A 19,525-nucleotide genomic window follows, 5' to 3' on the forward strand; every position below is an offset into this window, starting at 1 on the left:
ACTCCCAGCCAAAGCCAATCCTAACTACAGGGCCTCTCCCGGCCCCCAATCTGACCCCGGAGAGTCCGTCTCAGATCTACATGGATCCTCTTCTCAAGTCTGTGATGTTGCTGGGTTTATAGTCCCATTGGATAAGAAAGTCTTTTCCTGGGGCTACAGTTCATCCTTGCCCTTTCCGCTGCAAAGGCCAGCGCCTGGTACACTGCTAATCTTCAGGAAATGTGCTGGATCAACTCTCTACACGTGATGCAAGAAGGGACCAAGGAAGACGTGGTCCCTGTTCTTTGCACGGGGCGTCTAACCAGTCAGTCACCAAAAAGTGAGCAGTCACCATCTGCCAGGCACTGGCAAAGGCTCCCGGGGTTCAGCAACAGAGCAGACGGCAAGCCTGGTCCTTTGCCTTCATGGAACAGGCGCCTCGTCCCAAATAGAAAACACCCAACAATCGTGACCTTCCTCCAGGGACCTTCACTTAAAGCTCTGCTCACAGGTCACCCTTCCTCAGAAAGGCCTCCTCTGACCATCCTATTTAAATGGCCACTCCTCCACCACTCACTGTCACTTTATCCTGATGTTTTATGACGTCTACCACCACTGGACATGTCATACCTTCCATTGACAATATTATCATCACTGTTGGCCTTATACCGCTGGAGTGTAAGCTCGACGAGGGCAGGGACTTTGTTATACTTACTGCCGATGACACTGTGTCTACTACAGTGCCTGGCACGTAGTAGGCACTCAACAACATTGGTCAAATGAATGAGTGATTGGCAAATTAGTAATTAACAAACTACAAGTCTGAGAAGTGCTCTAAAGTGGAAGTACAGTGTGCTAAGGGAGCGCCTAGTAGGGTCACTGGACTGAGTCAGAGTGAGGGTTCAGCTTCTCTGAGGAAGCTCGGTTCTACAGGACAGTGCCCTGGCTGGTGTGGCTCAGTGGATTAAGTGCCAGACTGGGAACAAAAGGGTCACTGGTTCAATTCCTGGGTTGTGGGCCAGGTCCCCAGTAGGAGACTCGAAAGAAGCAACCACACATTGATGTTTCTTTCCCTCTCTTTCTCCTTTCCTTCCCCTTTTTCTAAAAGTAAATAAAATCTTTAAAAATGCTCGTCCAAGCTGATGGGGATTCCTGATTGATTAGGGCAGTATCTCCACATGCCCAAAGGCAGGAGACAGCACAGGTGTTTGAGGGAACCAAAGTGGTCTCTGCGTGGGTGGGATGGGTGGGGGAGGGGACAGTGGAGCTTCCAGGAAGGAGAGGCAGCCCGCGTGTGGTACCACGGACGAGGGCAGGCCACTGCTTCTCCTCGGGAGCTTGGCGGGCCTGGAGTGTCTAGTGTCTCAGCAGAATAGGGGTGGGGTTGGCTGGGGGAAGAGGTTATGGGGGGCGGGGTCAGCTGCGGTGGAGGTGGGGAGGCGGGCTGGAAGCAGCAGTGACAGGGCAACAGTTGGGGGTACACAGGCATACTCACAGGGGATCGGAAGGCCCCGCGGCAACTTTTGGAAAGTCCTGGTTGAGTCCTGGAGAGGCATCCAAGGGAAAAATGGCTGAGTGGAGCTAGAGTGCCCTCCCGAAGAAGCGGGTATCGTGGGGTGTGGGAGGAGGAGTTGGGAAGTAGGTGCGCCGGGGACTGGATCCAGTCGGGAAGGGGCAGACATGCTCCTGGGATCAGGGTAGAGATCCTCGAGGAAGGGGAGATACTGATAGGATGGACTGTGTGGAAGAAGGGATCGAGGTCTGTAGAAGGAAACTCTAGGACGTGAAAGTCTGGGGCAGAGCTATGGGGAGTCAGGAAAGGGACTGTGCAGGGATGCGCTTTCCCTTTGTTGTTCGCTCCTAGCCCACCTCCTGAGCCCTGGGGTCCGGGGCCCCCGTATCGGGGGGGTCTTCAGTGCAGGAGGATCCAGGGTGGGGACAGAAGAGCGGCCTCTCAGGTCCACCAAATAATCAGGATCCTGTGAAGGAGACCAGGAACAGCCAGTCACACAGCGAGCTGCGCGCGCACCCGCGAGGTCGGGTTCCTGGGGGCGGAGACAGCTATCAGTGCCGGTGGCTCCGCCTGTTCCTCCTGGTCGCGTCACACGGCCACGCCCTTTCTCCCTTTCATCTTTCTTAAAGACCAATGGGGTTGAAGGATTAAAACTACGCCCATAGCACTGCTGCCTATAATCGCCCTGGACCCTCCTTTTCTGGCTTAGTCGCAAAGATGCGTGGTGGCTGCCGGAAGCAATTCCGAGGTGGTTTCCGGGATCGCGGTGATGTGGCCCCCCTGCACCCCTCCCCTTCCCGAGATGTCGGAAGAAGTCCGACAGAAAAAATTGGCCGAGGCCAGGAAAAAGGTAAAACGTGCCGAGTCGCGGCTCCCTGACTTAGCCCAAGGCCCCTCGACGGCCGGACGGTGGCCAGAGTCTGTGCTGCCTTTGAGGCACACGGGGCGAGCCCCTCGGCGCCCCCCTCCCCAAAGTCGTCTCACCAGCCCCGCCCCCCCAAGTCCGCTGGCAGCCCAGCCCCCGCCCTCACTCGTAGCTCCCGGGTGACTTTGGGCCCCAAGGTTCCCGGCTCCAGGCTTGGCCCTCGCCTTCTGCCTCCCAGAACCGGACCTCCTGGGCTCCCTGGGTACCTTGGGCTTCCTCTCCAAGGACTTGGGTCCGGGCCCTGCGCTCCCTACCCCCACCGCGGAGCGGCGACTCGGGCGTCGGTTGGGAGGAGTGGAATATAGTTGTGTCACAATCCCCCTCGAAACTGTCATTACCCAGAGTTCGATCTTACGACCCAGTCCCCTAATGTTTTCATCCGCTTTCCGGTTCTCTGGTCACTGCACAAATTTCCAGCTTAAAGGGGACTCGGGACTGTAGGACTTAGGTCGGAGAGGTTTCAGGCTTCCTTACTCTGGACTCTACCCCACCCATAGACAAAGATAGCGTAAAAAGCCCGCATTTCACTAGTGATCTCGACACAGTGACCACATCTGTGGGTGTTGGTGGGGAGAATGTGTTTTGTTTAGGTTGGTTTTCTCCCAGGTTGCTGCTCTCCAGAGACTGAAATTTGCCATCCGAATTCTCCAACTCACGTTCTAATTCTCTGTGGCTCTGGGAGCGGGTTGGCCTGCAGTCGGTGCTCTTTGGAGTGAGGTCTGCTTGTCCTCCGTGGAGCAGATCCCAGGAAACTGCACTTCACAGCTGGCAACCATCCCAAAATCACCACCCCAGCACGGGTTGCTCCGAGTGCCACAGGATAAATATGGGACTGAAGCATCAGTTTTGCTGGATTCTCCTGGGAGAGAAAATGCCTTTTGTATTAATGTACTTAAGGGTGACATTTACATAGACTTGTAGGAGTATAATAGGCTTCTCTCTGAAATGGTAGCTTGGTTGTCTTTTTTTCTCTTAACCATCCTGGTTCACAAGGGGTGAGCCTCCACTGCCATGAGGCTCCACTGATGTAAAAGTTTGCGTAGTCGTGGTGTGCGTCTCTAACGGATAAGGACGGACCTTGATGTCTGATCGCTTAGGTGTTTACCGCCTCTGGCAGCTACCGATTTATGGCGTGACCCCCAGAACTCAGAGACAGAAGACTGAGTTGCAGTTGCATTATTGCCTTCTCTAAAAAAGAGCTATGATATCAGTCCACTTCTGCAGTGTTTAAGTAAGAATTACAACACTTGTAAGGTTGTCGTGGTGTTTAATGAGATGGCGGACGTGAGTGTCTTGTGAACTGTGTAAGCAGGGTGTGAATACAGGGGTTGCTAGTGGTCGTGAGTGAGTCTCACTGCTTTTCTCCTTTGCAGCTGAGAGAATTCCAACAGCAGCGAGGCATTGGTGTTCCTGCAGGAGCTAAGAAGAAAAAGAAGATTAAAAATGGCAGTAGCCCTGAGACAGCCACTTCTGAGGGTTGCCACTCGCCTGAGGATGTGAGTCTGGGCCAGCCAGGCTTCTGGGGACGGGGGTGCTGAGCGGGCAGTAGAGGGTATTGGTTAAGAGTGTGGAAGAGGCGTCAAGTGCTGGTTTAGCTCCTTCTCCCTCTGCTAGAGATAGGGATTGGGGCAAATTGTTTAAGCCATTTGGGTCTCTGTTTCCATATCAGTAAAATCAGGGTAATATTGTCTTGCATTTAGGAAGTTTAAAAGACGTTGTTTTTATATTAGTCCCCAAGTACAGGGCGTGGTGTGGAGTAAACATCCAATAAAGGGCAGTTGCTATTGCACTTACTGCTCGGGGGGCTTTTCCTCATCTCCAGCCTCCAGGGACAGCCAGGCTGTGAGAACAGCCAGCCGCTTGCCAGCAGGCTGTCCCTTGAGGAAGCACCCACAGAGGCCCAGGGCGTGGGGAGGAGAGCCCCAGGCACTGGATTAGGAGTTTTGAGTCCATCTGTGGGCAACCTCAGGAAAATCACTTCCTCCTGGGGGGCCTCAGTTTCCTCATCTGTAAGATGATATTGTTAGATCACATGAGTGTCTGTCAAACTTATTTTTAGCTGTAACCCCTTTCATTCAAGCAGACCTTTACTCAGAAGTCTGGTTTTTAAAATGGAGGTGGGGGTCTGGAGCCCTGCCAGATGCATCCCTGGCATCCTGGGCCCGAGGAGAAGGTCTGAGGAGCGTGTGCAGAGCTGCACCGCTCAGGGGGCTGCCCCTTCTGTTTATCTGCACTCAGTGCTGCCTGTGGCAAGGCAGCAAGTGGCTGCTGGGAAAGATGGCCCAGGCCGTGGTATCGGGCCCCTTCTCTCTTCTCTGGCATTGAATTTCCCTGAACCCATCTCTTCTCCCTTCTTTGACCCTCTTGCCTCTCTCTAAGCCACTTCTCTCTTTCTCCCCCTGCCCTTGTTTTTCCCTTTCGCTTCCTGTAGATTCAGGACATTCTGAAGGTGCTGGTGTCCGACCTTAACCATTCCAATGGGGTAGCGCTCTCCCCATTGGACAATTGGAAGGTGAGGCAGTGCCGAGACCCCTCTCTGGCTTGTTCTCTCCCAGCTGTGCATGTCCCGAGGCTTCTCCGGTTTGGGGGGTACTTGGCCTCTGGCTTATTTTATGTTGCTGTCATTGACCCTCGTCCTGCTCATGTCTGCTTTTTCACCTGCTTGGTTGATTGGGTTTATTTTTCTTCCCCTACATCTTCTATCATCTTGGAGAAGGTGAGATGTACCTTGAAGGTTAAAGGTAATTTGGGAATAGCTTCTAGAGCAGGTGTGTTGGGTTTGGGCTTTTTGACCCCCCCAGTTTGAATGTCCAGTGGTGCTCTCAGACTGGGAGAGATTAATTAAAACAAACCCTTCGGGCTGCCCTGTGGGCCTCAGTCCCCAAAAGACCAATGAATCACAGAGCAGTTTGTGATTTTTTAAGTTGATTAATTAATTTTGATTTAGGAGTCAGTTACCTAGGGTTAAGAGAAAGAGAATAAAAATCAAATATAGACACTTCACCATATTCAGTGGGCCTCTGATATCAGAGGCACTTGGCTGGGACCCAGAGAAAATAGGGGAACCATGTAGAATGCCCCCTGAGGGAGGCAGGCTCCACTGGAACAGGCAAGATAGAGTGTGGCAACATTCCACGTGCTCACCTGAGGGGGAAGTCGGTTTTAAATGTATTTAAGGCTGGAGGGGGTGGCGTTCGAGACCAGTTGGAAGATCAGAGGTGGGCAACATCCATCCAACTGAAGAGAGGGGAAAATGGGAGTTCCAGGCCGAGGGCACTGCACAGCTAACAGCCAGGATTGTGAGCACATTCTGGAAAGGCAGGGGAGCCTGGCATACACCAGGCCAGGAGGGGACATCCTCCGGACGTGATGTTGGCAATTCCTCCTTAATTGACTTCCTTGGGGGACATGTGCCAGGCCAGAGGAATAGGGCTGAGATGGGCCCAGATGGGCACGGGGAGGGGCTGGGACAGGGCGCTGCTGGCTGGTGTTCGAGAGTATTTTGGCCATCAGGACTGCTCACAGCCAGTTGGTCAGGTCCCTCCAGCTGTGACTCACCTCCTCAGCTTCAGCTTGAGTGGCACGGGGGAGGGCAGCAGAGCCCTGCCGCTGAGCATTTACACTAATGATCTGTGCCTGTGTCCCTCTGTTCTTGTGCAAATGAACTCGCAGGTTCCCACAGTCCCTACTTGTTGTTTTTAAGTCCTCTTTTTATAGGTGTCTGTTTCCCACTTAAGTTTTCTACTCCGGTAACCCAGGCCCGTGATTGCCATATCCTGGGTGGAAATAGAGCATCTCCAGAAATGGGGAATAATGGAGAAATAAAAAACTTTTTAATGGAATGGGGCATTTGAGGGGAGTGGACAATGTTTTTTAAAAACCCCATACTTAGCTATAAGACTTAAACTGATGAAATAATTTGTTTGCTCACAAAAGTCTTGTTATATGTACGTTCTTAGAAAAATACTTTTTTCCCCTTTTGAGCTTCTTTTGTGCCCAATGCTAGGGATCATTGGGAATCCAAGATGCCAGGAGACACTTAGAGCTTGCTGGTGCCTTGGCTAGGAGGGTGCCCACCTCCCCCCAAAGTGTCTTGCCCAGCCAGCTCAGAACCCCTGCTCTTACCTATTAGACTGCTGTGCAGGTTGGCAAGGCGACACCAGGCTCTGGGGCCAAAGGTCATAGCGTGAGCAGTAATGCAAATAACTTGATCCAGCCGCAGCTCCCCCAGGCTCTGCAGTACTTGCTCTAAGGAGGAGGGCGGACTGGGATTTTCAGAGGCCAGAGCTGAGGGTTCCAGAGAGCAGGCAGCCCCTCTCTCCCCGGCAGTGAGGTGCAGCCTCTCCTTCTGGGCCTCAGCTTCTCTGGACAGGCCATGGCTCCCTGGTACTTTCCCTTGTCGAGCTCAGCTTGTTACCTGTCTTCCCTATCTCTTTGCCCATCTGGCTTGTTGGACATTAGTTCTCTAGAGCCAGAGGCTTGGATTAAGTGTCAGGCCTGAGCCTGGAGAGAGGCTGGGTGGGGCTCTGGTCCAGCAAGCAGGTCCAGCTGGGGAAGAGAGAGCAGCTTCCCCTGGCTCCTGGGCCTCCGTCTGATGCTTCTTCAGGAAGCCCACAGTCAGAGGGCGGATGTCTTACCTCCGGTTTCTCAGGTGCTTTCTTGGCTGGGTAGTAGTTGTTTTGGAGCCAGGAGGTTGGGGTGGGGTTACTTTTTACCTCCAGGAACTGGGAGAGGCTTCTGGTTGGGCAACTTCTTTCCCAGAAATGACCTGAGTGGGCAGACGCAGCCAGTGTTTGGAGGGAGGACAGAAGAGAGGAGAGGGAGAGGAAAGAGGCAGAGCTGTGGTGAACACGTCTGCTTCTCTGTCACCGCACCCTCTGCCCAGCAGGGGCCTGTGGTGGGGGTCACTCTGAGGCACAGACAGGCCTTTTGGAAGAACAGAGCCTTCCCCTGCTGATTTGGCACCCCTTTTCCCACCTGCTGTGGCTGTCACAGGCCAGATCCTGCTGCTGTCTTTTGCTGAGCTCCAGGGAGAACAGGGCCCCGTGTCCATGGCGGAGGTCTTGCGGCCCTGCTTTGAGCTCTGGCTGGAGGCTGCAGCGCGGCCGAGCCCTGGGCGAGCCATAGCCACACCCCAGAGTGGCTCCCAGCATGTATGGCTGTCACTCTGGCTGCAGCAACACCTGTCCTACCTGCTCCGCACCCCGGAATCCATGGTAGTGAGGTGCCCTTCCCACAGGCTTCCCTAACCCCCGCTCTTTTCTGTGACAGGCGCCCAAAGACCATGCCGCTCCTGCAGCACTGTCTTCTGATGACACCATGTCACCTGACGGTGTCCTTTCCCCCAGTGCTGCTTCATCAGCTCAGGTTTGTGTCTCTTCCCCTTTTGCCCGCTGCCCCACTCAATGCTCACCCCTCTTCCTTCCCTGAGGACTAGCCCACTGTGGACTCTTCCCTGCTTTCTTCGGGTGGCTCAGGCCTTCCTGAGGACTAGGGTGGGAGAGGCCAGAACCTGGTTGCTCCTTAAGTTTTGGGGGGATGCAGTGTTGCCAGACTGACCTGGGCTCACCTCGCCCCCGGCCTGTTCTCACCTCATGTGTTTCTTCCCAAACAGAACTATGACCCTGAAAGCGGCCCTTTCGTTCTGTCGGAAAGCACGTGAGTGTCTCCTGCAGGCGCAGCAGTCCCGAGGCTGAGGGGTTCGGGCAGGCGCTGCCCTCGACCCCTTCCTTCCCATCGAGCCTCCTGCAGCCCTAACTGCTGTGTTCACCTGCAGGTTCTCATCTACCGAGAGCCTGCGTCAGCTCTCCCAGCAGCTCAATGGTCTCGTCTGTGAGGTACCGCAGGAACTGGAGCCCAGAGCGGGTGGGAAGGCGGGAGGAAAATATGACAGAGACTGAGACAGAGGTTCCCAAGAGGAAGGGAAGATGCTGGGAGGGGCCGGCCCAGCTGGCTAATGCTTAGCTAGTCATTCCTTCCCCGAGTCTTCGCTTTGAAGCTGTGCAAATGAAGGAGTTGAACCATGAGATCGGTTGCATTTCATCCTGCTGCAGAGGGCACAGGATGAGGGCTGCTGGGGTGGTGGGGGGAGGTGCAAGGGGGAGGTAGGAACCAGGAGAGGTTGGCAGAAAAGGAGGAGGGGGCCAACTTCGGCAGAAAAGAAGATTTCGCTAGTTGGTGGGGAAGACAGGAAGTTGGTGGGCTTAGGCCTGGAGAGGGACACAGAGCATCTCCATGTGGGCTCTTTCATCTCTCCTAGTCTGCATCCTTCGTCAATGGGGAGGGACTGGCATCCTCTGCTAACATAAAGGCTCTGGAGGTGAGTGGCCCTGGACTGTGACCCAGAGACCCTGCAGGCCAGCCCCCCCAACCCCAGCAGAGGGGGCTGGGTGCCCTGCTGCCAGTTGAGACAGCCCGGATACCCCTAGCCCTAATGTTTGCTCTCTCTACCTCTCTCCCTGTCCCTCTTCCAACCCCTCCTCTCTGCATGCGCCTCAGAGCCGGTACCAAGAGCTCTCTCTAGCCCTGGATTCCAGCAATCTAACAAACAAACAACTCGGTAGCGAGATAGAGGAATTGGTAAGAGTCCGGCGGGTGGGGGTCCCTGATTCTATGCTGCTAATCTGGGGCTCTGCAAAAAGGAGCTGGGGCCCCTGGGGCCAGGGGAGAACGGGGTGCAGGGGGTCCTAGATCTCAGGAGGGACCCCAGAGTGCGGAGCATGTGGCATGGCTCTTCCTGTGGCTGCCCTCTTTGCCTGCCCTGTGTCCCTAGACTCCCCTGCTTGCTGAGTCCTCTCCACACTTGCCCTGCAGCGGCGCTGTTGCCTCTAGGCCCTAGGGGGACCACTAGCTTGACTGCTGTGTTCTGGCCCTGGCGCTGCCTCTAATTTGCTGTCTTTGACCTTGAGCAAGTCACTTCTCTCTGGACTTCAGTTTCCTGAGGAGGTAGAATTAGAGGGTGTCCAAGGTCCCTTTTAGCTCAAAAAGTCAAAGATTTAAAGGTCCTTTTCATTCCTACATGTCTGCTGCCCTGTGGCGTGTGCTCAATAAATACCCGCTGAATGAATGAACGCTTCCAAATCACGAGCTGGCGGAAGGGCCGTCTTTCCCTTCTCAAACCCCATTTCTAGAGGCTTATGTCATTGTCCTCTCAGGGGAATTCGGATTGAGACACGCGCTTCTGTAGCTGGGAGCAAAACCACCCTACTCCCGAAGTCTGTTTGCTTGGGAGCTTTGAACCTTTCCCTTTAAAACCCATTCTTGCGGGGCAGGGGTGGGGGAGTAAATGGTGAAATGGTAATGGAAACAAATTAAATAAATATATAAATAAATGACTGGTATGTTGCCATTAAAAAACCCCAAAACACCCATTCCTGGTCCCCATTTGTCCCTCCTCTTTGGTCTGGGGAGCATAGTGCAGGGGGTAACCCCAGCCACCTGCCTTTGATTCCACAGAAGCGACAGAACCAGGAAATTGCGGATCAGCTAGAAAAAGTAATGTGATTTCTTTGTCTGCTCATACATGGCTGAGGGTTCGGGGGAGGACTCAGACCGGAAGGCCCATTCTTGGCTTGCCTGCTCCCAGCTGGGAAAAATAAAGGCCCCTCCCCCTCCCTGATCCTCCCTTCCCCCAACTGGCCCCCTGGCCCCTACCCCCACCACCAACCTGGTCTCATTGATGGCCTCTCCTGGGCCATTGGTGGCATTCGGGGGCATGTCTTTTGCTGTTTCATTTCTTCCTCCTCCCAGTAAGAGATTTTCCTTCTCTCTCCCTGCAGGAGAAGCAGGAATATAAGCAAAAGCTTGCGAAGGAGCAGGGAGCTCTGAGAGAGCAGTTACAGGTAAGGGGACTGCAGGGTGCTCCCTGGGGTTCCCTCGATGTTTCTTTTCCTTGTTCTCAGCCCTTGTTTGGCCTTTCTCCCAAAGGTTCATATCCAGACCATAGGGATTCTAGTGTCTGAGAAGACGGAATTACAGACAGCTCTGGCCCACACTCAGCAAGCAGCCCGGCAAAAAACAGGTGGGAACGCAGGCGCCCTGTCATCCTCTGGCCAGGCACGTGGCAGGCCTTCGGCGGCATCCCTCCTTTGGACCTCACTTCTGTCATTCCAGGGGAGGCGGAGGATCTCGCTGGCCTCCTGCAGTCTTCGCAGCAGCGCGTGGGCGACCTGGAGCGGACACTGTGTGCCGTCTCCACGCAGCAGAAGCAGGCGGACAGGGTGAGCGCAGCTGCCCCAGGGGCAAGTGAGCCTCCAGGTCCCTTCTTTAGGATGGAGTGTCTGCTGCCCCCAGGGCAGTGAGGGCCGTTTCTCACTGCTTTAAAGTTGTGTGGTTGTGAGAAGCAGCCTGGGAACGAGTTGGGGGCCGTGGGCATTGGGATGTGCTGTCTGGAGCCAGCACTGGACGTAGAGCCCAGAGCCTACGTGCCAGCCCTGCCCTTGACTGGCCATGGGCCTCAGCCAAGTCCTGGGGGTTTGGGGGGCCAAGGTACAGAACAGTATTGTTAACATGTTATCCCATGTGTAGAAGGGGGAGAAGTGAGAGAGAGAGCGAGAGCGAGTGAGGCCATGTCTGAAAGGATTCATAAAAACCCAGGGTTGAGGGACAGGGTGGCTGGGAGACATGTCACTTCTGTGCCTTCTGAGTTTGGGGCCATGTCCGTGTATCATCCATTCAAAAAATGAATGAAAAATTACGATAAAAATTTAACTCCTCCCCTCATACTGTGCCCCCACCCCAGGAAGAAAAGGTGGTTAAAGAATCAGAGAGCCCTGAGTGTTCAGTCACCGCTCTGAGTGATTTTAGGCAAGCAGCGCACCCTCTCACGCTCCCTGCCGTGCCACGCCGCTTGCCTGTGAGATGAGAAAACCATAGTAACCGCTCCCTGTGGTGATTGTAAGGGCTCAAAGGGGTAGCGTGGCACCTGGTAAAGCGCGAAGTAAAGGTTCACAAGTGACGGGGATGCCCGGCCGGTGGCTCATGTGGTTGGAGCGCTGTTACTAACAGAAAGGTCATGAGTTTGATTCCCAGCCAGGGCACATCCCTAGGTTGTGGTTTGACCCCCAGTCAAGGAGCGTGCAGCCCCCGGTCTAGGTGCGTACGGGAGGCAACTGGTTGATGCTTCTCTCTGGTACCAATGTTTTTCTCTCCCTTCCTCTCTCTCTAAAAACCAATGAAAAATTGTCCTCAGGTGAGGCTAAAATTTAATTTTAGTTTTAGACAGAGGGGAAGGGAGGGAGAAAGAGATGGAAAGAAACATTAATGTGTGGTTGCCTCTCATATGCCCCCCACTGGGTACTTGTCCCACAACCCAGGCATGTGCCCTGACCAGAAATTGAACTGGTGACCCTTTGGTCTGCAGACCAACACTCAAGCCACTGAGCCACACCAGCCAGGGCATATAAAAAAAATTCTTTTAAGCGATGATGATAATAGTAGTAAAAATAGCAAAGCATCTGCTCTCCTGGGTCTCTGGCAGCCAGCTATGGGTTAGATCTCTCGACCTGCCTCTTCCACCCTTACTGGTTGAGTTCTTATTAAAAGCAAGTGAGAATGCAGGCTTGGAAGTGCTTTGGGAAAATGTAGAATGTGACTCTGGGTGACAAAGTGTTGCTGTTACTATTATTGCTGTTAGTCTGCCAGCTCACCTGCTGCCTGCCTGGTTCTGACCTCACCTTTCTGTATTTGCAGCACAACAAAGAACTAGTCAAGAATCGTGACGCCCTAAAGCTGGAGTTATACAAGAGCAAGTAGGATGGGGGTGGGCGAGGGCTGGGTGATGTGCTGGGAGGTGGGAGGCACGCAAGCAGCATGGGGAGGAGGTCGTCCAGGTTTGGACATGTGCGGAGCATGCTCTAGTCCCTGATGTGCCAACTTGAGCTTGGCCCTCATGCAGCTCATGTCCTCTCTTTGGCCTGTCACTTGTGACTCGATCCTGGGGTCCCTTCTAGTGCCAGTAGTCTGTGGTTTTATGGTGAGGGCGGTGGGTTGACCACCAAAGCGATCCTTCCTGTTCTTTATTCATGCCTTTCTCCACTGCCTCCGGCCACAGCAAAACTAATGAAGACCTGAAGCAGGAGAACTCGGAGCTGCAGGAGAAGCTTCGGGTCCTGGTGACGGACAAGGAGGCCGTGCAGCTGAGCCTGGAAGAGCTGCAGAAGAAGCTGGAGATGTCAGAGCTCCTGCTACAGCAGGTGGGGGGCTGAGGCCCTGGGGCCAGGTTTTCTGGGGTCACTGTGGGTGGCCCCCAGCCAAGAGCTGGAAAATCTGGCTCTGTGTTCTGGTTCTGCCCATGGAGTCCTCTAGATTTGGATAAAAATCTACAACTTTGGAAGCAGAATCTCAGGGAGAGGGCTTTCTTGGTTTTGTTTTTAACAGCATCCCGGTTGAGAGCCACTGTTTTATAGATGACATTTATCAGGCTAGCCCCTGAATTTTATTTTCTTCCCCTGAGGGCGCCAAGCCACCAGCTGGTCAGGGTGCCTGGGCCAGAGGGCTCCTCCGCTTCAGTTTTTCTTCACGCCGAGCAGCTCTCTGCCCTCGTGGACCTAGCTTCCTTCCGCGGGGGTCTTTCTTCCCTCCAGAAGACCACGGAACAGTCTCAACTCTCCCAGGACAGACCTTTACTTACTCTGACAGGGGGTGTGTGAGGCCCCTGTCCTTCCTAAGGTCTTTTCTGAGCAGATAGCCCCAGCTCCGCCCAGCGTGTCTCCTGTGGTCACCCTCTTAATTGCGCTCTCCTGGATGTGACCTGCTTGTCAGGGGTGCTCTGTGACCAGGACCCCAGAGTGAAACGCCAGGCTCCACATTTGCTCTGGCTTGGGCAGCAAACGGATCCAAGAGCTCCGCTCACACCCCCCACCCATCAGGGCACTCTGCGCCTGTTCCCGAAATGGGTGGCCTAACCGATCTGAGAAGTTAGAGCTGAGGGGCGCTCTGAAGTTCAGATAGCTGCTCGTACTTCTGACCCAACCACTGTGTTTGGGGACCAGCACCAGTGTGTCGTCTTATTACGGCCATCAGCAGGGGTGTGGTGGAAGGATGCTGTATTCATATACAATATTGGACTGCTTTGCAACCATCACAAACATTAAATGGCTCTCGTATGCTGCAAAGTAAAAATAAGTTGCAGAGCGCTATATGGCCGAACCCTAAGCCTGCACAGCACGACTGTGTGTATGAGCTAAACATGTTTGCATACGTATAGAAAGGGCCTGGGAGGACGCACACTAGATTGGTAGGACTGGGGGGCTAGCGGAAACGTTGGGAGGACTTTGAACACTCGTTGGAATAGTTCACAATGAGTACTTAGTAAATATAAACGCTGTGGACATGGTACCAACATCATCAGGACGGAGTCCTTTACTGACCCAGAGCTGTATGTTGATCCCAGTTCAGAACCCTGTGGGGAGCATTGCATGGCTTCCCCAGGTCTAATCTCACCTCTCACCATCCAGTTTTCTAGTCAGTCTGAAACCCCTGACAGCAGGGAGCAGTTCCAGCAGGCCCTGGAGGAGCGGGCCCAGCTGGAGACACGTGTGGAGCAGGTGAGGCTTTGCAGAGGGTGGTGGGTGAGAGGAGGGCGGCCCTGGGTGACCAGGAGCGGGTGAGGCCCAGTGCCAGCCCCTGCTCACTTCTGCACCCACTCTGCAGTTGAAGGATTTGCTGAAGCAGCTGCAGGTGGAGAGAGACCAGTATGCAGAGAATCTGAAAGAAGAGAATGCCATTTGGCAACAGAAGATGCAGCAGATGTCAGAGCAGGTGAGATGTGACCTTCGAGCCCCCCACCTTCGAGGTCACTCGATCTTTCTGGTCATCCGTAAGTGGGAATCACATCACTTGCCGTGTGCAGCCAGAGGTGGATGTGTATGTTTGTAGGTGGGGGTGGAGAGGGAGACGGTCGCTTGGCCATTCCTCCATCCCCGCCGCTCTGTCCATGCTTTGGCCAGATGTTCAAGCTGAGGGAGGAGAAGGAACACAGCCTGAGTCAGGTGCAGGAGCTGGAGACCAGCTTGGTGGAACTGCGGAGCCAGCTAGGTGAGCAGAGGCTGGGGTGATCTGGCAGCAGGGCTCGTGTCGGGGAGCTGGTGAGCGCGGCTAGAACGCCCCCCAAGGAGGCAGGTGGGTGGATGGGCATTGTGGCAAAGGGAAAGAGGTCTGTACCAGGAGTTGGCAAGCCTTGCAATCTCTCTGAGCCTCAGTGTCCCCATCTGCAAAAAAGAGGTGGACTGCACATTGTCAGTGACCCAGAGTTGTCTTGAGCATAAAAATGTAAAGAACTCTATTTGGAAGCATCTTGAAAGATTGAACCTCGTGCGAGTATGAGGAATTATTATCCAGGATGCCAAGATTTGGGGCTAGGAGGCCGAGTTAGGAGCTATGGACCAAGAAGAGCATTTTTTGAGACTACAGAGGCAAGAGGCCCTCATTGTGTGCGTCCTTTCTCAGCTGTCCCCCCACCCCAGGAGCCCCCAGCGGGGCCCTCGGAGGCGGAACAGCGGCTACAAGCCAAAGCGGAGCAGCTACAGCAGGAACTGGAGACCCTGACAGGGCAGCTGCGGGCCCAAATTCAGGACAATGAAAGTCTGAGCCGCCTGAATCAGGAGCAGGGGCAGCGACTGCTGGAGCTAGAGCAGGAGGCCGAGCGCTGGGGGGAGCAGGCGGAGATGCGCAAGCAGATCCTGGAGGACATGCAGAGCGACCGCACCACCATCAGCCGGGCACTCTCTCAGAACCGCGAGCTCAAGGAGCAACTGGCTGAGCTGCAGGATGGCTTCGTCAGGCTGGTGCGCAGCCCTGCCCGCCCGGCTCCCTTGCCACGTCCTTTGGTGCAGGGCAAGACCCTTCAAATCTCTGGGCCTTGTTTTTCCACCTTTAAAATGGGGTGGTACGGTGCTTACGTGAAGTGGAGCCTATGAAGGCATCCAGTGACCCAGAGAGCCCACGCTGGTGAATGAGGGGGGCAGGGGGCATTTTTCTACCTACCTCTACCCTTCCCTGAGCTGCGATCTGGTGTCTCCAGCTGCCTTGGGGGGCCACTGATTGCTTCTCTCCGTCCAGACCAATGAGAATGTGGAGCTCACCAGCACACTTCAGACAGAGCAGTATGTCAAGAAGGAGCTGGCCAAGAAGCTGGGCCAGTTACAGGAGAAGCTGGGGGAGCTGAAGGAGACGGTAACCCTGCCCCCACTGGGAAGGGCTCAGAGCGTGGCACTGGCCTCTGGGGAGGGAGGAATTTGGGCAAGGCTGAGCTGGGTGCCAGGGCCAGGACAGAGGCAGTTCCAGCCTAGAGACAGGGGACCTCAGAGTTCCTCAGAGCCTGTGACTGCTTGTTGCCCCCTGCCCCTGACCTTTATTTTTATTTTTTAAAAGGTTTTATTTACTTTTAGAGAGAGGGAGAGGGAGAAAGAGAGGGAGAGAAACATCAATATGTGGTTGCTTCTCATGTGGCCCCCACTGGGGACCTGGCCTTCAACCCAGGCCTGTGCCCTGACTGGGAATCGAACTGGTGACCCTTTGGTTCACAGCCTGTGCTCAATCCACTGAGCTACACCAGCCAGAGTGTATTTATTTATTTTTAAAAAAGATTTATTTTTTAGAGAGGGGGAAGGGAGGGAGAGAAACATCGATATGTGAGAGAAACATCGATCCGTTGCCTCTCACACGCCCCCAACTGGGGACCTTGTCTGCAACCCGGGCATGTGTCCTGACTGGGAATCAACTGGCGACTTTTCAGTTAGTTCATAGGCCGGCACTCAACCCACTGAGCCACACCAGCCAGGGCTGCCCTCTGACCTTTAGAGGTGGGTAGCCCTGTGCTGTAGGTCATAGCCAGTTGAGGCACTGAACTCCATTCGAGGGGAAGAAGTGTGGATGGTGTATGAAGGACGGCTCACTGCGGTCAGCTCTGTCAGCCTCAGCGCCGCTAGTCACTATTGACGTTGCATCTGTAAGCCTCAGCTTCCTTAACTTAAAAGGGAGAACAGCATTTTCCTCATAGAGGTACTGAGGATTAAATGAGAATCACGCATGCAAAGTGCCAGGCATTTAGCATGCGCTTAGCAGATGTTGGTTGGCACTTAGCTTTTTCATGAGTCTGTGGCCTAAAGTTGACATAGAAAGCAGGTTGTTACGAGGTACGAGGCTGGGTGAAGGTGGCGTGTGTCTCTGGATCAGGGAGGGCAGTTGCTGAGGCCCTGGGGAGGAAGCCAGGGGTGTGGGCAGGCGGCTGAGCCCCTTAGTGTGTGCCTTGTGCCTTTTTTTTTTTTAAATAAGCTTAAAAGTTTTTTAAAGTATATGGATTTGAAAGAGAGAGAGAAACATCAATTTGTTGTTCTACTTATATGTGCGCTGACCAGGGATCAAACTCGCAACCTTGATGTACTGGGATGATGCTCTACCCAAATGAGCTACCCGGCCAGAGCTCAGTGGCTGCATTAGGCACAGGGGTCATTGCCAGATCTCAGGCTATGGGCTCAGAATCTGCAAGCAAGCCACCACTTGCCCTCACTCCCGGGGCCTTCCTGCAGGTGGAGCTGAAGAGCCAAGAGGCTCAGAGCCTGCAGCAGGAGCGGGATCAGAACCTGAACTACCTGCAGCAGTACGTGGCCGCCTATCAGCAGCTGCTCTTTGACAAAGATGTACTGCAGAAGCAGGTCCTGCTGCACTCCCAGCTCATGGAGCAGCAGCAGCAAGAGGAAGCTCAGAGCAAGGAGGAGGCCAACATGGCCCGCCAGGAGTTGCAGGAGACCCAGGTGAGTTGGAATGCTGGGCCCCTAAAGCCCTGCCTGGGAAGGCCTGCAACCTGTGTCCCTTCTCATGCTCTTTCCTGGCCCCTTAGGGGCTCCTGGAAGCTGTCAATCAACAGAACCAGCAGCTACAGGCCCAGCTGAGCCTCATGGCTCTGCCTGGGGAAGGTAATTGGAACTACCCAGGGGGAGAGGACAGAGCCCAAGGAGGAGGGGGACTTTTAGCAGCGTAGAACTGAGCTAGAAGAGACCTTGAGGACAGCAAATCCTTTGCTTCTGGGGACTGGGTTGCACAGCGAGGCCAGGCAGAGCTGGGCCCCTTGCTGTCTTCCTGGGCTGCTCCGCCTCCCTTGTGGGGTTGTCTGAGGACCCTTCTGCTGCCCCCAGCAGGAGATGAACTGGATGGGGAGGAGAAGGATGAGGAGGCTCCCAGGCCAAAGCTGAGTGTGCCAGAGGACCTCGACAGCCGAGAGGCCGTGGTGAGCTGACTCCCTGCCCTCCCCGCCCACCTTACCACCTCCCTCTGAGGTCCTTGCTGGGCACCCTGCTTACCACTCTTGGTTTCTACCCGCTAATTCTCTTTATCCCCAGTCTACCCTGGGGGCTGATGGTCAGACACCACACCATCCTTGAACCACAGATGTGTCCACAGAGGCCCCGTGAGGGGGAGCTCCTCTCTGCCTTCGTGCCTCGCACGTGTCCTGAGCATTCCCCCACAAAAGCACACCCAAACCTCTCGCTCATAGGTGGCATTTTTCGACACGGCCTTAGCCAGTGCTGAAGAGGAACAGGCACGGCTGCGCAGGGAGCTGAAGAAGCAAAAGCTACGCTGCCAGCACCTGGCTCACCTAGCAGCCCCACCCCAGCACGAGCTGGAGGAAGGGACCCCAGCCACGGCCACCAGGGGGGACAGCTTGCCTGTGGAGAACCACCAGGCCCTCCAGGTGGCCATGGACAAGCTGCAGGTGAGTGAGTGTCCCCTGACATGGGCCAGGAAGGATGCAGATGGGCAGGGCAGGTGGCTACTGACTCTGCTTTTCGGCCTAAGAGCCGCTTTACAGCGGTCATGCAAGAGAACGTGGACCTGAAGGAGCGGGTTGAGGAGCTGGAGCACCGCTGCATTCAGTTGTCCGGAGAGACGGATACTATCGGTGAGGGGGAGGCCAGGGAAGGGGGCGCTGTGTGGTGGCAGGAGAGCCCCGGCAGCTGAGCTCCGCCCACCGCTTGCCCTCCCCCCTCCTTGCAGGAGACTACATCACCCTTTACCAGAATCAGAGGGCAGTACTGAAGGAGCGCCACCGGGAAAAGGAGGAGTACATTAGCCGACTGGCTAAGGACAAGGAGGATATGAAGGTAGGGGTCCTGACCATCTGCGGGTTGAGCCAGGGGTCGGGGTATGGCTGCTGAGCGCCTCTCTCTCCAGGTGAAGCTCCTGGAGTTGCAGGAGCTGGTGATGCGCCTGGTGGGCGAGCGTAATGAATTGTATGGCAAGTTCCTGGGGGCTGCCCAGAACCCTGCTGGAGAGCCCACAACAGCGCCCTCAGCCCCTCAGGCACCTGGAGCTGCTCACAGCCAGGGTGGTGAGTAGAGCCCTCGGGGAGGACAGGTGGGCCGGGGGGAGGGCAGGTGGGCCGGTGGGTGGGCAGAGCTCGCGTGTCACTCAGGGCCCTGCCTCTCCCTCTCCGAAGATCTTCTCGAGGTGAGCCTGGCCGACAACGTGGAGCTGGGCCCGGCTGCACTTGAGAACTCCACCGCACAGCAAATCATGCAGCTGCTGTGCGAGATGCAGAGCTGCCAGGAGCACCCGGGCTTGAGCAAGAACCCCTGCGTCCCATTCTTCTACCGCGCTGACGACAACGCCGGGGTGAAGATCATGGTGATCTGATAACGTGACACTACTGGGGCTTGGAGGGGGCTCTGCCCCCACCCGGTCCCCCTGCCACCCCATCCCTGTCTTTCCTATTATTATTATAATACAAGAGTAAACTTATTTATTGATAACATAGGACAGAGTAAGGAGGTGGGGACGGGGTTGATTCGACTCTATTTGTTTTATTTCAGAATAAATGGATTTAGCCATACCGTGTGGTCGCCTGTGCTCCTGTCCCGTCACTGGGTCCTGGCCCTGTGCTGTGGGCACTGAGCAGGAAGTGGGTCCTGCCAGCAGAGGGCAGCCTCTGCATTGTGCGCAGCTCAGTGTGTCTCAGTGCGTTGGGTAGGGCTGTTAGAGATCTGGGGCTGTCTCCTGTAGCCTGCTTGGTAAAGCCTGGGGAACTCCAAAGGGTTGGCCACAGGACTTTAAGGGTCAGTCCTGCCCTAATAGTTGGCAGACTCGGAAGCCTGATTTAATCCTGGGCGGGA

General features: G+C 55.0%; 2 protein-coding genes across 11 annotated transcripts in view; one reads left to right on the forward strand and one right to left on the reverse strand.

Annotated features, from left to right (window-relative positions):
* SWI5 (SWI5 homologous recombination repair protein) overlaps positions 1-3,057 on the reverse strand; it is a 29,274-nt gene extending 26,217 nt beyond the window's left edge. For 2 of the 4 annotated variants that reach the window (XR_006655720.3, XM_045196820.3), the window contains exons 1-3: positions 2,624-3,056; positions 1,849-1,958; positions 1,475-1,523 (exon numbers count right to left, since the gene is read on the reverse strand). Coding sequence is in view for 3 of the 4 variants with exons in the window: in XM_045196820.3 (XP_045052755.2) it covers positions 1,475-1,523; positions 1,849-1,958; positions 2,624-2,752 (288 nt within the window). In the remaining variant the exon portion in view is untranslated. Of the gene's footprint in view, positions 1-1,474; positions 1,524-1,848; positions 1,959-2,623 lie in introns of all 4 variants that reach the window. The other 2 variants (XM_045196819.3, XM_045196818.3) reach the window with 2 other exon arrangements.
* Positions 2,202-19,245, forward strand: GOLGA2 (golgin A2). 7 transcript variants are annotated; one of them, XM_024562069.3, is made up of 27 exons: positions 2,202-2,342; positions 3,791-3,913; positions 4,849-4,929; positions 7,689-7,784; positions 8,032-8,075; positions 8,194-8,254; positions 8,677-8,736; positions 8,916-8,996; positions 9,873-9,911; positions 10,196-10,258; positions 10,344-10,437; positions 10,530-10,636; positions 12,108-12,166; positions 12,469-12,610; positions 13,874-13,963; positions 14,070-14,177; positions 14,366-14,453; positions 14,865-15,202; positions 15,477-15,590; positions 16,946-17,170; positions 17,257-17,332; positions 17,552-17,643; positions 17,911-18,129; positions 18,213-18,315; positions 18,411-18,517; positions 18,588-18,744; positions 18,853-19,245. In XM_024562069.3, the coding sequence occupies exons 1-27, from the start codon at positions 2,262-2,264 to the stop codon at positions 19,047-19,049; spliced, it is 3,045 nt and encodes a 1,014-aa protein (XP_024417837.2). In that variant the 5' UTR covers positions 2,202-2,261; the 3' UTR covers positions 19,050-19,245. The 7 variants fall into 7 exon arrangements, with proteins under 7 accessions (XP_024417837.2, XP_024417839.2, XP_053776049.1 ...); XM_024562071.3 differs by having other exon boundaries at positions 17,555-17,643; XM_053920074.1 differs by lacking the exon at positions 9,873-9,911.
* The last annotated feature ends 280 nt before the right edge of the window (positions 19,246-19,525 follow it).

This window comes from Desmodus rotundus, chromosome 1, assembly GCF_022682495.2.
Source record: "Desmodus rotundus isolate HL8 chromosome 1, HLdesRot8A.1, whole genome shotgun sequence".
NCBI lineage: Eukaryota > Metazoa > Chordata > Mammalia > Chiroptera > Phyllostomidae > Desmodus > Desmodus rotundus.